The following is a 16,806-nucleotide window of genomic DNA, read 5'->3' as shown; positions in this document are numbered from 1 at the left end:
AATCCACATCTCTGAGTTTATAATTCAAAAGCCTTTTGGAAATCCTTTTTGATCAATGCTAAGTGCCGTAATTTTGCACTGTGCGTGGTAACAGCTCTGGCAATAATGGACAGTTGTGAAAGTTGTAGGATTGTGTAACAGGCTTTTTTTTTTTTTGCCATTAACAATTTTTATTGATTCCGAAATTTAAATTAACACAGACAACACATGAAAACACGGAATCAACTTTTATCCATATGTCCTCCCATCCTTTCCGTCCCATCACCCAACATACATCCCAGTGGTCAGACATTAAATAGCATCAGACACACATATAAACATGCAGTTCAAAGAAAATACTCTATGACATAAAAAGACATAAAGAAATTAACCAACCAAAAAAAAAAAAGAAAAAAGATTCCACATATTAATTACAGAAATTACCCAATTGTCCCTCTCCACTACTCCTCCCCCTCAACCCCCCAGGAAAGCCAAATAAGTGCCCCACTTCCTGCCATAATCACCCAACCTTCCCAGTAGTCTATATGATATCTCCTCAAAAGCCGCCACTCTGCCCAACTCGGTGCACCACTCATGAAATGAGGGTGCACCCGGCGACTTCCATTCCCTGAGTATCACCTGCCTGCCGATCATCACGCAGTTAAGGACCCAGTTTTTTATGTGTTTATTTATAATATTAATACCCGCCCCATCACCCAAAATACAAAGTCTGGGGCAGAATAAAATCTGAGCGTCCAAGACCTCACAGACAAATCTCTGAACCCCAGACCAAAACTCCTGAATCTCAACACAGGACCAAAAAACATGGGCCATGTCCCTATCCTCCAACCGGCATCGCCAGCAAGTAGGTGTGTCTTTAAGGCCAAGCCTGTACAGTCTAGAGGGGGTCCAATAAAGACGATGCAGAATCTTAAATTGAATGAGGCGCACCCTTGCATCCCTAGATATAGACTTGACATTTTTTTAAATCCTACACCATTCTCCATCTTCTAGTACTAAATTCAGGTCTCTCTCCCATAACTTCTTAAGAGATATTAGAACCCCGTCCCCTAGACTCTTAATTAGCCAGGAATAGTATGCTGAAGCTTCATGACCTTTTCTAAAAGCAGCAAGCACCATCTCAAGAGTGTCTGCCGCTTTAGGGGGCTGCGTACTACACCCAAAGGTGGTACAGACTAGATGGCGCAGCTGTAAATACCTGAAGGATTGAGATCTGGGAATCCCAAACTGCTATATAATATTTTCAAAGGACCTCAATGCTCCATTTTCATACAGGTCACCCAGCGTAGTAACACCCTTCTCAATCCATTCTGTCCAGCAGAAAGGGGACTTGTTAATGCACAATTTCGGGTTTAACCAAATACTTGCGGTAAAGTTCAGATAAATGTCAGAGTTGAACATGTGAGAAACTTTTGTCCACACTAAATGCATGTGTGAGATAACGGGCTGTGTCTTTACTTCTCTGGACAGCTTGGTGGAAAGACTTTGCAATGGCAATATAGGGGCAAGGAACTCCTGTTCAATAAAGAGCCAGGGAGGGGCTCTCTCAGGTGGAAGTAACCAATGTGCCAAATGACTGAGACCAAAAGCATAATAGTAATACAAAATCTTGGGGAGACCTAACCCACCTTTGTCAACTGGCCTGTGTAACTTGTTAAAATGCATCCGAGGATGTTTACCATTCCAGATAATGCTGGGAATAAAATGCCCAAATACTTAATGCCCTGTTTGGGCCATTGGAAGACGCCCGGCTGGAAAGCTGTTACTGGGCATTATGCTGTCAGAGCCAAAGCTTTGGATTTAGACCAATTGACTCTGTATCCCGAAAATTTAGAAAAGGAATTGATAATTCTGTGGAGGCAAGGCATAGATCTAGTGGGGTCGGAGACGAATAATAAAATATCATCTGCGTAAAGTAAAAGCTTATGCGCCATACCTCCCGCCATCACCCCTGGAAAATCATCTTCCCTTCTTATCGTGGCTGCTAATGGTTCCAGGGCAAGACAGAACAATAATGGGGAAAGAGGGCAACCCTGCCAAGTGCCCCTATTCAGAGTAAAATAATATGAAATTAATCCATTTGTTTGTACCGCTGCTACAGGGTGTCTATAAAATAACTTAATCCATCCAATAAAAGTATTTCCGAACCCATACATTTCCAAAATCTTAAAAAGATAATCCCATTCTACCATATCAAACGCTTTTTCGGCGTCAAGTGAGATGGCAGCAACCGGAGTCTGATCATTCGCCACTGACCACATGATATTAATGAGACGCCTAATGTTATCAGAAGAGCTACGGCCCCGAATAAACCCCACCTGATCTTTATGTACAGTATAAGAGATATCATAACTTTACTTAATCGGTTAGCCAGAATGTTTGACAAAATTTATATGGATCAGGGAAATTGGACGGTAACTTTTACACTCGCTTGGATCTTTGTCCTTTTTAAGAATCAGACTGATCCGGGTTTGTGTCGTGGTTGGTGGAAGCTTTCCATTCTTTAATGATTCCCTATAAACTTCTAACAAAAGTGGCACCAATTTTGTAGTATAAGATCTAAATAATTCAGCGGCAAAGCCATCTGGCCCTGGAGCCTTGCCTGTAGGCAGGGCCCTAATTACCTCGCCAAGCTCCTCCAAGGTTATCTCAGAATCAAGAGAATTTTTTTTGGCTCAGTCGTCAGTTTAGGGAGTTCTAATGGTTCCACAAAATTTCTAATATCTTCATCAGTAGACGAAGACATGGAACTATAAATATCAAGATAGAATTCTTTAAAAGCATTATTAATATCAATGGCCATGGTAAAAATTTCACCACCAGCAGATTTCACAGAGGGAATGGTAGAAAAAGACTCTCTCTGATTTATATATCTAGCCAAAAGCTTCCCTGCTTTATCCCCTGACTCAAAGTATGACTGTCTTGCCCTGAATAACCAAAACTCCACCTTCCGTAACAAAATAGTATTATATCTGTATTTCAAATGAGTCAATTCTCTTAGGCCATCAGACGACATTCGGTGCTTCAGCTCTACCTCTGCACTTTTAATATTCCCTTCCAACTCCACGATTTCTCGTGCTTTGGATTTTTTGATGAATGAGGCATACTGTATGATCCGGCCCCTAAGAACTGCCTTAAGTGCCTACCAAGCCACGCCCACAGAGGATACTGAGGACCAATTGGTCTCCATATAAACATTGATTTCAGTCTTTAACATTTGTTGGAAATCAGGATTTTGCAAAAGGGATACATTAAAGCACCAACTATATGATTTCTTTTTCTCCGTATGTGGCAACACCTCTAAACTCACCAGGGCGTGATCTGAGACTAAGATGTTTCCAATTGAGCAATCAACAACAGATGAAATGAGGGACTTAGATATAAAAAATAAAATAAATCTATTCTAGAATAAGTCTTATGGACTGATGAAAAAAATGTATAGTCCCTACCAGATGGGGTCAAAAGTCTTCAAATATCTTCAAGACCAAGATTTTTACACATCCTGTGAAGCATCACTGTTGCTCTAGGGGGCTTACACACATTTGCTTCACTATGATCAAGGACTGAGTACATCAAAAGATGAAAGTCTCCTCCCAATATTATATCATGAGGGGTGCCAGCGGCTTGCAACATCCCTCCAAGATCTATAAAAAAGCCCTGATCATCAGCATTAGGTGCGTAAATTTAGCCAAAATCAACCTTTGCCCCTGAATTTCTCCTAAAACAATAATGACTCTTCCTAATTTATCTTTACTCTGTTTGAGACATTTGAATTGTAGATGTTTATTTATCAGTATAATGACTCCCCCACTCTTACTTGAGCCAGCACTAAAAAAAACATGTCCACCCCATATCATCAGCGTTGTGTCAATCCCTCTAAACTCAAAAGGTCCATGTACGCATACGAGAGCCCCCGCGACAACTTTGCCATCGGATTGCTCAAGTCCGGTGCCTCTGCACAAATTTTGTGAGGCAAAATTACATAACAGATAATACTTTGGAAAACAGACCCCAGCCAACAGGCAGAACAAACACAAAGAACGTGTACTGTAGATCCATTCACAGAACTGTCCTGAAGATGTGTTCCTCCACAAAACAAATTCCAGCTGATATAAAGCTGTTCAGTTTCCTCAGACAGACAAACAATTGTTCAGTGAGCCGGCTGTTATGAGTGCAGCAGATGATGAAATCATTCTAATGTCCCTTAAAAATACTCCACAAAACAAACTCCAGCCAACAGGAGGCATAAGCACAAAGAACGAACAGATTCACCCACAACTGTCCCAAAGCAGTGTTATTCCACAAAACAAGCTCCAGCCGCTAGGCGGAACCCACACAAAAAGAAACAAAACAGGCATCCCGGTTCCTCGGATGATCAATAGCCAAACTCACTCGGAGGCCGCGAAAAAAAATAAAAAATTTTTTTTAAAAAAATAGAAAATTACAAATTACACCATGACTTACTCAGCCCGTCAACTTTATAAAAGACGTCCTTTATGTGAACATGTAGATATTTTGCAGTCGTCCATAGTGTCCATTTTCAATCTGGCCAGGAACTTCAGTGCAAAAAACGACCTTATGTCAATGCAAAGGTTTCTTGAAGGAAGTGTCATTCCACAAAACAAACTCCAGCCGCTAGGAGGAGCCAGCGCAAAAAGAAACAAAAATGGCGCCCAGCTTCCTTAGACAATCGAGTCACTGAACAGCGAGTCAGTCCATTAATATAAGAAACATCAAATGGTTTACTCACTCCAATGTATTTATGAAGGAGAGTGCCTGTTTTGGACATGTAAATACTTTGCTGCCGTCCTCAGTGTCTATTCTCATTCTGGCCGGAAACATCAGTGCAAAAGCAATCTTCCGTTGGTGTAGGAGTTTCTTACATTCCTTGAACCGATCGCGTTTCTCTCTTGTCGAATTCGCAAAGTCCGGGAACAAGAAAATATTGTGAGTTCTTTGCTCCTTGCCTGGCGCAACACGAGATCTTTATCGGATGATCTCAGAAATTTGGCTAGAATTGATCGGGGCCTGTCTCCCTCAGCAGATCTGCGAGCCGGGACTCTGAGCTCACTCGATTTCCAGTTTATGGCTTGTTATGTCGAGCAGACTCGGGAAGAGCTCATCCAGGAATTTCACCATATTTCTGCCCTCTTCATGCTCAGGAATTCCAACAATTCGTATATTGTTCATTCAGCTCATATTTGAGAAATATTCCAGTTTTTCCAAAATGTGCTGCAGATCTATTTTGGACGTGGGCGGATTAGCGGATAATTCCCTTTCTGATGACTCCAGATAATCGATTTGTTCATCAACATCTGCTACTCTTGTGACCAACTCAGAGAATTTTGTTTCCATCGTCATAATCGATCGATGTATTACAGCGAGATCTTCCAAGTCAGCAACAACCTTCGTCAGCATCACCGAGATGTTGGACAGTTGACGCTGAATTTCTTCTCTCGACGTGCCGTCCAAATCGAGTCCCCGGCTCACAGGCCCATCAGAGGTTTCAGCTAGAGCACGTAAGTGTCTTTTAATGTCTCCAGAGTCTGAGGATTTTGACTTCTTTGCCATGTTTACATCAAAGAGCAAGTATGTAACTGGGTGTATCGAATCTCACCGGTTTATAACATAAAAATTATTAAAATACTAGCAAAGTGCGCAGAGTTCGCAATCACACGTCTGCTTCTCACATGGCGTCATGTGGAAACCAAATATGTGTAACAGAAATTTTTGAAATAATTCACAATAATAAAATTGCATCGCCACTCTACCACAGTGAGTGGGAACTCTTTCTGATTAACACTTTTTATTAATTCACAAAATTGACAAAGAAAAGCAAAACATATATTCAAAGAATCAACATTTAACCCCCAATATTACCCCTCCCCCTCCAAATCCTCAACCCCACCATGTCCCTCAATAAACATCCCTGTGGTCACACATAAGTATACACACAACAAAAAAAGAAAAAAAAAGAAAAGAAAAAAAAAGAGAAACACACAGATATATATATATATATATATATATATATATATATATATATATAATCATTATACACATTTAAAACTATACTTCTCTCTCCACTGCCCCTCCCCGAGAGCCCTCCAAGAAGGCCAAATATACGCCCCATTTCCTATCAAATAAATCTAAGTTTCCCAGCCTTCTACATGACATTTCCTCGAATGCCGCCACCCTCCCCATCTCTGGGCTCCACTCTTGAAATGAGGGCGCTCCAGCCTACTTCCATCAAATGAAATTTGAGTGCCCAATACATCAAACATAAAACTCTGAACCCTCAACCAAAATTCTTGGATCTTAATACACCACCAAAAAACATGGGTTGTGTCCCCATCTTCTGATTGGCATTGCCAGCAGGTGGGTGTATCTTTCAGACCAAGCCTATACAATCTAAAGGGGGTCGAATAGAATTGATGTAAAATCTTAAATTGCATAAGACACACCCTTGCATCTCTAGATGTAGACTTGATGTTTTTTAGAATCCTAGCCCACACTCCCTCCTCCAATACCAAGTTTAAATCTTTCTCCCATAATCTCTTGAGTGAAGTTGAAGCTCCGTCCCCCAGACTCTGAATTAGCAGGGAGTAATACACTGATGCCTCATGACCTCTTCCAAAAGCAGTAATCACCACTCCCAGAGTATCTGCCACTTTAGGGGGGTGTATGCTACTCCCAAAAATAGTACAGAGCAGGTGGCGCAGCTGTAAATACCTAAAGAACTGAGATCTGGGAATCCCAAAATGTTGAACCATATTTTCAAAAGTTCTCAACACTCCACTTTCATATTGGTCACTGAGCGTATTAACCTCCCTCTCAATCCACTCTGACCAGCAGAAAGGGGACTTATTAATACATCATTTTGGGTTCAGCCATATGCTCGAGGCTACATTTAAATAAATGTCCGAATTAAACACTCTGGACACTTTTGTCCATACCGAGTGCAAATGCGAGATAACGGGGTGTAACTTAACTTCTCCGATTAGTATGATAGAAAGGCTTTGCAATGGCAAAATAGGGGCCAGAACTTCCTGTTCAATACAAAACCAGGGAGGGGCTCTCTCAGGTGGAAGTGACCAATGACCCAAATGTCTGAGACCGAATTAATAATAGTAAAACACAATCTTGGGTAGGCCTAGCCCATCTATGTCAATCAGCCTATGCAACTTAGTGAAATGTAATCTGGGATGTTTACCATTCCAAATGAAGGACTTCACTATGCTATCAAATTGCTTGAAATAAGAGAGGGGGACATCTATAGGGAGAGATTGTAGCTGGTGCCCCAACCCATTCACATTCCACATGGAGAGAGACAATCCACTCATATTAACATTTGACATTTAGACATATACTAAAAAATAGATTGTGTGTCCTGGTGTACACCGACTTGAGGAAAGCCATCCTGCAACGGGTCGGTCGGACATCCGAGCAGCAGCCCCAACACTTTCGCTCGATGACCTTTAGCGAGCATGGCCGCCTGTTTGCCTTCGCCCAACAGCTCTGGTACGCCTGCCAGAGGTTGTTGCTGGCTGAGCAACGTGACGTCAAAGCTGTCATCGATCTGGTGGTATTGGAGCAGTTTATCGCTCGACTTCCGAGAGGGATGGCGGAGTGGGTCAAGTGCCACTGCCTGGCGTTGCTCCAAAAGGCTATCCAGCTGGCAGACGACCACAAGGCAGTGTATTCGGAGCTGGCGAGCTCTGAGAACCTTCTCTCTCTCTCTCTCTCATTCTCTTGTCTCCCCTCCTCCCCCTGCTTTCCATTCTGTTCCTCCTCCCCGGAAACGGAGGAGCCCCTCCCAAACTGGCTCCGGGGATTGCACTACCCGCTGGTTTCCCCTGCCCTTCTCCACTCTCACTCCCAGGGTGGTGGACCCGCTGTTGCAGGCGTGGAGCCTGGGCTGGTCTGTTGGAGCTGCGGGGAGCCCGGGCATTTCCGGGACCAATGTCCGGTGATGGAGGTGGGGACATTGGTTCGGGTCCCGACTCGCTGTAGGCTTCCCCCGATCGAGCTGGTATGTACCGCATATCCGTGAGTATTAAGGGGGGTTCATACCAGGCCTTGGTGGATTCGGGATGCAGCCAAACCTCCATCCATCAATGCCTGGTTCAAGACGATGTTTGGGTGCTAGTCACAAGGTGAAGGTAAGGTGTGTGCATGGGGATATTCACGATTATCCTGTAGTGACTGCGACGATTCAATTTCGGGGACAAAAGCATAGTGTCGAGGCTGCGGTTAGTTCGTGCCTTACCCATCTGCAAATTTTGGGCATGAATTGGCCAGCATTTTCACATTATTAAGGGAAATTTGTGTGGATGGGTCCTGTAACAGAGCGTTTCGGTGTGGGATTTGTGATTGCGCTGGTTGGGGAGGGGCCGTCTACATCAGCTTTGCATCAGGATGATGTAAGGGAAGTCTCAACTTCCCCGGCCCTTAGAGGATTTCCTGCAGGGGATTTCCGTCTGGAGCAGACACGAGATGAGACTCTTAGGCACGCCTTTGACCAAGTGAGAGTGATTGATGTCACTATCTTCAGCCATTGCTGAAGACAGTGACATTGCACTCGCCTATCCATACTTTTCTATTATAAATGACCGGTTGTATCGAGTGACACTGGATGCTCAGACAAAGGAAGATACAACCCAGTTATTTTTTATTTTTATTTTTATTTATTTTTTTCCCCTTTATCACCCAATTTGGAATGCCAAATTCCCAATGCGCTTTTAAGTCCTCGTGGTTGCGTAGTGATTCACCTCAATCCGGGTGGTGGAGGACAAATCCCAGCTGCCTCTGCGTCTGAGACCGCCAACCCGCGCATCTTATCACGTAGCTTGTTGAGAGCGTTGCCACGGAGACATAGTGCATGTGGAGGCTTCACGGCATTCACCGCGGCATCCACGCTCAACTCACCATGCGCCCCACCATGAACAAACTGCATTATAGTGAACACCAGGAGGTTACCCCATGTGACTCTACCCTCCCTAGCAACTGGGCCAATTTGGTAGCTTAAGAGACCTGGCTGGAGTCACTCAGCACACCCTGGGATTCGAACTAGCAAACTAGCGAACTCCAGGGGTGGTAGCCAGCGTCTTTTACCACTGAGCTACCCAGACCCCCGTGATACAATTTATTGATACCAAAGAATCATCAGGAAATGTTATTCCAGATGGCTCATTATAATCCGATGGTGGGTCACTTAGGGCAGGAAAAGACACTGAAGCATCTAATAGCCTGTTTCTATTTGCCGGGCATTCACAGGAATGTTCGCAGATGGTGTGCGGCATGCCTTGAATGTCAGCTGGTGAATCCGCCGGCCACCCCAAGAGCGCCTTTGCACCCGCTTCCTTTGATCGAGGTCCCCTTCAAAAGAATTGGTATGGACCTTGTCGGGTCATTAGAGCAGACGGCACGTGGGCATCGCTTTGTGTTGGTTCTTATGGACTACACAATGCGATATCCGGGAGCAGTGCCTTTGCATGTAGTGTTGCAGAGGCACTCTTCAGAATTATCTGCCGAGTGGGGATTCCGAAAGAAATCCTCACTGATCAAGGCACTACTTTTAGGTCACGTACACTACGCGAGCTGTAAGAATTATTGGGTATTAAATTGATTCAGACAAACGTGTGCCACCCACAAATGGACGGCGCGGTGTCTTGGATGTTGTGAGGGAAAATTGGGAGGAGTGACCTTCAAACAGCAAAAACTAAATTCAATACGTTCTTGACCTGAGAGCAAAACTCTCACAGCAACTATCACAGGAGAGTTTGCAACAGGCTCAAGAACGCCAGTCCCGGATGTATAACGGGAGCTCGGCTACGGGAATTTACACAGGGAGGTAAAGTTCTGGTATTACTACCCACATCAAGCTCTAAATTACTCACAATGTGGCAAGGGCCCTTTGAGGTCACACGGTGATTCGGGGAAGTCAATTTTGAGCTTAAATGCATGGATGGGGTGGAGCACGTCAGATTTACCACCTCAACCTCTTAAAACCGTGGAGGGAGGTGGTCCCCGTGGCTTTGGCGATGGGGGTACCGGAGAGGCAGGAGCTCGGGCCGGAGGTGAACTTAAAAGCCAATCGTGGCACCCCGGTCACTTGCGGAGACCACCTCTTACCGTCGCAAATCATGGACAAAGCCCGGTTGTAAAGACAGTTCTCTGACGTGTTCTCGCCCCTTCCTGGTCGTACGAACCTCAGAAAATACCATATCGAAACAACCCCAGGGGTAGTGGTGCGCAGTCATCCCTACTGATTTCCCGAGCACAAAAAAAAAGTGGTTCGGGAAGAATTAAAGACCATGCTCAATATGGGGGTATTAGAAGAATCCCACAGTGACTGGGCCAGCCTGGTGGTGCTGGTCGCTCTTCGGGACCTTGTATTTGACACTGGATTTAACGAAGGGTTATTGGCAGATCCCCTTAACACCAATGTCCCATGAGAAAACGGCCTTCTCCACACCGTTTGGCTTACACCAATTTGTGTCCCTTCCATTCGGTTGGTTTGGGGCCCACATTTCAGCGCCTTATGGACCGAGTCCTCAGACCGCACTCTGCATACGCCGCTGTCTATCTGGATGACATCATTATATACAGTAATGATTGGCAGCGGCATATGCAGCATCTGGGGGGCGGTTCTGATGTCGCTGCGATGGGCGGGACTCACAGCAAACACAAAGAAGTGCGCAATTGGATAGGTAGAGGTACGATATCTGGGGTTCCACTTGGGTCGTGGGCAGGTGTGCCCCCAAATTGATAAGACCGCAGCGGTTGTGGCCTGCCTGAGACCCAAGACCAAAAAGGAGGTGAGACAGTTCCTGGGGCTGGCTGGCTGTTATAGGAGGTTTGTGCCTAATTATTCGGACATCAACAGCCCACTGACCGATCTCACTAAAAAAGGAGCCCCAGACCCGGTTCAGTGGTTGGAGCTGTGCCAACAGGCTTTTATGCAGGTTTTATTTTGTGGTGGGCCATTGTTACATGCTTCTGATTTTTCTCTCCCTTTTGTTGTACAGACCGACACGTTGGACGGGGGGTTGGGAAACGTGTTGTCCCAGGTGGTGGAGGGGGAGGAGCGCCCGGTGCTGTACATCAGCCGGAAGCTTTCGGCAAGAGAGGCGAGGTACAGCACCGTTGAGAAGGAGTGTCTGGCCATCAAGTGGGCGGTCCTCACACTTCAGTACTACCTCCTGGGAAGGGCTTTCACCCTCTGTTCAGACCACGTCCCACTCCTGTGGCTCCATCTCATGAAGGATACCAACGCGTGGATCACCCGTCGGTATCTGGCTCTTCAGCCTTTTAAGTTCGAGGTGGTCCACAGACCGTGGGCGCAGATGGCTGTTGTGGACTTTCTCTCCAGAAATGGGGGGGGGGGGGGTACTGGGTGGGCCAGATGGCTCCCTGGCCTGTGTCAGGCGATGGGGGTATGTGGTCGTGGAGGTGTGGTTGAGCGCCGGCTTGTGAATGGAGAGCGAGATCAGGAGATGCGAACGGTAAGGATTATCACCTGGCAATGAATGTCTCTAACAGCTGTTTGTCATTGCAGTGAGAGTGGGGACGGGCTTTAAGAGTGAGCCGGATGCCAGTGAGGCAGAGAGATTAATGACGTGGAAAGCATGTTTTTTGAGTGTTGCCGCTGAAAAGCGCGAATTTTGAGTTTAAAATAAACATACCGTTTGAGTTGCATTCGCCGTCTCCCGCTTCCTCCTTTCCCCTAACTAAGAACCTTGTTACAGTCCATTATTATGGCAGCAATGTAATAAAATTTTAATATATCACATTTTAATGTAGAAACGTTTACTAAATAAATTTAGACATAGGGCTTGCTTGAATACTTGTTTATACGGGTCGAGTAGTCCCAGAAAAGTTGCCGGGTTAATGTCTGTCTTATTTAAAAGGTTTAATTTCCACCTCCACTTTTTAAACACTGACAGATAATTCCAAATGATGTCCGTCATTTTGATAGATAAAACATAAGAAAACCATTTTTACCATAGCTCCTCAAATTAAATTTTAACTATCTTTACTGTCCTTGATATATGCGGCTTCTATATCTCCTTGTGTGCGCTTTGGAGAGAGCACGCAAGTGGTGCAACTGAGGTGATGCGGGTGACGAAACATGCGTACCCCCATTGACAGATTTATTTGGATGCATTGATAAGCAGTCTTGTCCCTACAGTTTCTTGATTCGTTTAATTGCTCTTTGCAAGAATTTTGGCTTGCTCCGTACGTGAAAATGTACACTGTAAATGTCCACAGGGTAGTCAGTGGACATTTTGAACCTTGGTTGACATCAGTAGGTCACATGACCAAGGAGCTATTGAAATGAGAAAGGAAAAAAAAATCATATAAATTCATGTGAGATGAAAATAGAAAAACTAAAGGGTGTGCAATATAGAAGGGTAGTCAATGGATATTATGAACCTTGTTTGAGGTCAGTGGGCCACATGGCCAGAGAGCTATAAAAATTTGCAAAAATGAAAAACATAAAAATTTTGTGTAATATTTAAGGCTAGTGAGTGGATGTTCTTAAAGTAGTTTGAGGGTTGTAGGTCACATGACCAAGGAGCTATTGAATTTAAGAAATTTTAAGAAATAATTTAAAATAGTGCAAGATGTAAATATACAAAAACAATAATATGCGTGCAATATATGTCTCTTCCACTGGTCAGCTAGAACCAGTTTTGAAAGTTTTTGAAGTAATGGGTAAAGAGCTATTGAAATTTGATCACATGCCTGAATACTACATTTAACACATTTTATTAAAATATAGAATATTTAAAATATTAAATATTCTATATTATAATAATATAGAATATTTATTTATATAAAACTATATTTAAAATATCACATATTTTAGAATAATATAAAATAGTTCAAATATAAAATATGTATTATAATATAGAATATTTATTTATTGTTATGCTATATATAAAAGCATATTTTTATGTATTTAATACTATATATAATATTTAACATATTTTAGTATAATATAAAATATGTATTATAATATGTTATATTTATTCATTTGTAATGCTATATATAAAAACATATTTTATTAAAAATATGTAAACTATTAAATATTATATATATTATCATAATATAGATTTTTTCTTTTTTTTTTTTTTTTTTTGTTGTGGGACACCAGTGGCTGTCCTGGCTCACTTGGTGCCCTGGCCAAGATAAGATATGACCAAAGGAGGGAAAAAATACTTGGAAGTAATTTATGCAAGTGTAAGACTGTATAGTCTAGTGGTACAGTTTTTGTTTAGTGTGAAAGGGGACCATGGTTTTAATCCAGAGTCCTGATTTAAAATTTAAGCAAAATTGCTCCTAAACTTAACAGCCAGTAAAAGTGAAAAAGGGTAGCTGTGAAATTTTGTTCCGTGGTAGAAAAGTCGGAATGTGTGATTTGATTCTTGTAATCAAAGATACACATTATTTTTTGAGAAGTTGCATTTGAGTTCCACTTGGCTCAAAAATCTAAGGGGGCAAAGACATGATGCTTCTGGTTAATTTACATGTAATCTATAGTATTGTTATATTCAGTGAACCTTTGACCAGATTGAAATGAATGTTGTTGGGTATTAATGACATCTTCCATCTTTGCCTTAGTAAAATGGATTGGTGTTGGGAAGTCACGGGAATCAATGATCCAGCTCTTTTAAGAGGCTGCTTGACCTGCATGTAGCAATGGCTGAACGCTCTGGACTCGTCAGGACCTCACAGGGTCTGTGCCAGGGAAAGGAAGTTGCATCACATGTCACCTCTCCAGCCTGAATGCAGTTTCTCCATGGCAAGAGGGTTGGACATTCTTTTGTGTCACTCAGATATTATTAATTAATTGTTAATCGAAAAGAGGCTTTCAACTTACTAGTATCCATTGGTCTGCAATGTCTTTGCTCCTTACCAAAAGCTCTTTTTTTTTGCCATCATTGAACTGTTTGTCATCTGTCTTTTTCTCCTCTGGTATTTTGAGCTATATTAAGCTCAGTATCTCCATCATGAGTCTATAAACTGTACTGTATAAGTGCTACTACTTTAAACAGTCAGGCGTCAGTAGTGGTGTACATTGTTGTGTTGATACTGCAGGTTTTCCATACAGGATGGGTAAAACGATTCCTTATACTGTACATGTTATGTATTTTTTCATTTATTGTACAAAAATCAACTGTTATGCAATGTGTGCTATCACACTTTGTCCTTGTTTTAAATGGACTGTAGATTGTATTGTTCAAGTCAACTTAATTCAAAAGTACAGTTTTTTAAAAGACGGTTTACTTATTTCTTTACCAGATGCATAAAAACTAATGATTCGACTTCTATAATTCAACATTCTTTTATTCTGAATGAGAAATGTGTGCAATACCATCTCAAAATGTAATACTATCACAGTGGGTGTTCTACATTTTATTGACAAATATTATTGAAACATTGTAATCTAATTTGTTATGAAACGGAAACATGCAAAGTTGTTTCCATAAAGTTTAAAGTGGTAGTTCACACAAAAATGAAAATTATCTCATCATTTACTCACCCTCATTCCATCACAGGTGTGTATGATTTTCTTTCTTCTGCAGAACACAAACAAAGATTTTTAGAAGAGTATCTCAGCTCTGTAGGTCCAGGTTAGAAGTATATTTCAGATCTGTTGGTCCATACAATGCAAGTAAATCATGACCAGAACTTTGAAGCTCCAAAAATCACATAAAGGCAGCATAACAGTAATACATAATAATCCAGTGGTTAAATCCATCTTCTAAAGCGATATGATTGGTGTGGGGTAAAAACAGATCAATATTTAAGTCCTTTTTTTACAATAAATCTCCACTTTCACATTCTGAAAGTGAAAGTGGAGATTTATAGTAAAAAGGATTTAATTATTCATCTGTTTCTCACCCAAATTATTGCATTATTGTCTTCTGAAACAATTAATCCACTGGAGTTTTATGGATTATTTTTATGCTGCCTTTATGTGCTTTTTGGAGCTTCACATTTCTGGCCACCATTCATTTGCATTATATAGACCTACAGAGCTGAAATATTCTTCTAAAAATCTTCATTTGTGTTCAGCAGAAGGAAGTAAGTCACACATCTGGGATGGAATGAGGGCGAGTAAATGATGAGAGAATTTTCATTTTTGGGTGAACTATCCCTTTAAGCATCTAATATTGTAAATTTTAGATAAAATTTTAGGTTGTGGGGACAAAGCCACTTTGATTAATAATATAATAAGATAAAGAGATACTTGCCTTTCATTATGGACTGTCAAAGTATAGATCCTAAAGATATTTAAATGCATTCATACACCAACATGGAAGGCCACCTCAGGACGTACAGTATGACTCACTGTTTAGACAGTAAAAAGCACTGATGTTTGAATGTTGCAGACACTCCTTTTCTTCTGTGGTTGCTAGTTGCTGCTGCTGTAATAGGTCAGGTATATCGATGACTTCCAGTAGTACATTTACAAAACCTTTAAATGTTAGAGATTATCTAAGTAATCGAATGTAATAATTACTACAGCTTAATTTATTAGAACTGTCATGTTTCTGAAACCCTGGGTCATTTTTTTGCTTTCCATTGACCCAGATTTTCTTTTTTATTCTGTTCTGTCACACCCTCAGTAAATAACCTTCCAATAAATAACCAATATAAGAAAAAGTGTGCCTTGTTAATACAGATGAACAATGGAACTTGAAAACTAGTCCTTGGTCTGATCGATCTTTTATGGATTTTAATTGATAAACCTCAGTATTTTACCTTTTCAAGGGCATTAGTGACGTTGCCATTTGCCAAAAGTGTACATGTATCCAAAGAGGTATCTAAATTGAATTGAGTTAAATGAATGCTGTGATATAAAGAGCCTTTGTAAATGACTGACAGAAACCTGTTTCAGGTTTATGATAAAATGCATTTTAGGTTTTGCTCATACCTGCTGAAGAAATGATGTATCCTGTTTATTTGTTTAGCGATGTCTATTACATGTCACACACTTCATCTGAACAAAATAAACAGAGTAGCTACTAAATGGCAAGAATAGTCTTAGAACAGGTACAACATTCAAATCACATTCTGTTCTTCAAATTCTTTGAATTCTGTATTGTGTTGCTGCTGATTGAGTTTTTATGTATGTATTCAGAAAACAAAGCCATATTCCCTTGATCTTTTGTTACTGTATGGTGTTTTTAAGGACACTTTGCTGGTGGTGGATACTGATGGCTGTGCATGTTCATCTTGTGGAATTTGTACAAGAGGTCACTCATTTTGTAATTCAAATTACCAGTAATTATCTTGGATGGGTGGCAGACAACTGTCTTTCGATCCAATCAATAAAATAATATGGTGTGAAACATTTTTTTGTGTTTGTTCAGTTTTAATGTAGTAGCAATAACGAGATATTAAACTACACTGAAACCGCCCACAAGAAGCTCTCTGTCTTGTAACGTCGCTATATGAATTTGATGTTCAATTCTTTGCCACCAGGGGGAGACATTCACCTTGTAATAAACGTTGAACAGGACCGGTTCACCGCAATCTCTGTTCTTTCAGCGCTAATATGATAAACACAGAGCTCTGTTATATGTTTGACAGGAACAAGTGCTGGTACGATACTACAAAATTATTTAAAGCAAATCTTTGAAGTGTTTTTTTTTTTTCTGTGTGTTTTTTTTTTTTACATTACAATTAACGGGAACACTTTACAATAAGTTTACATTTGTTAACTTTGGATAATACATTAGGTATCATGAACAAACAATTAAAAAAATATTGTTTACAGAATTTTAAAATCTT

At 41.5% G+C, this 16,806-nt stretch overlaps 1 protein-coding gene across 1 annotated transcript in view; it reads left to right on the top strand.

Annotated features, from left to right (window-relative positions):
- The window catches only part of LOC127411772 (adenylosuccinate synthetase isozyme 2), a 36,058-nt gene extending 19,690 nt beyond the window's left edge, over window positions 1–16,368 (top strand). The window contains exon 13 of the mRNA XM_051647517.1: window positions 13,627–16,368. Within this exon, the coding sequence (XP_051503477.1) occupies window positions 13,627–13,679 (53 nt within the window). The 3' untranslated portion in view covers window positions 13,680–16,368. The remainder of the gene's footprint in view (window positions 1–13,626) is intronic.
- Window positions 16,369–16,806: the final 438 nt, after the last annotated feature.

Source organism: Myxocyprinus asiaticus, chromosome 21 (genome assembly GCF_019703515.2).
Source record: "Myxocyprinus asiaticus isolate MX2 ecotype Aquarium Trade chromosome 21, UBuf_Myxa_2, whole genome shotgun sequence".
NCBI lineage: Eukaryota > Metazoa > Chordata > Actinopteri > Cypriniformes > Catostomidae > Myxocyprinus > Myxocyprinus asiaticus.
The sequence above is the reverse complement of the archived record's forward strand: the minus strand, read 5'-3'. Positions and strand labels throughout refer to the sequence as shown.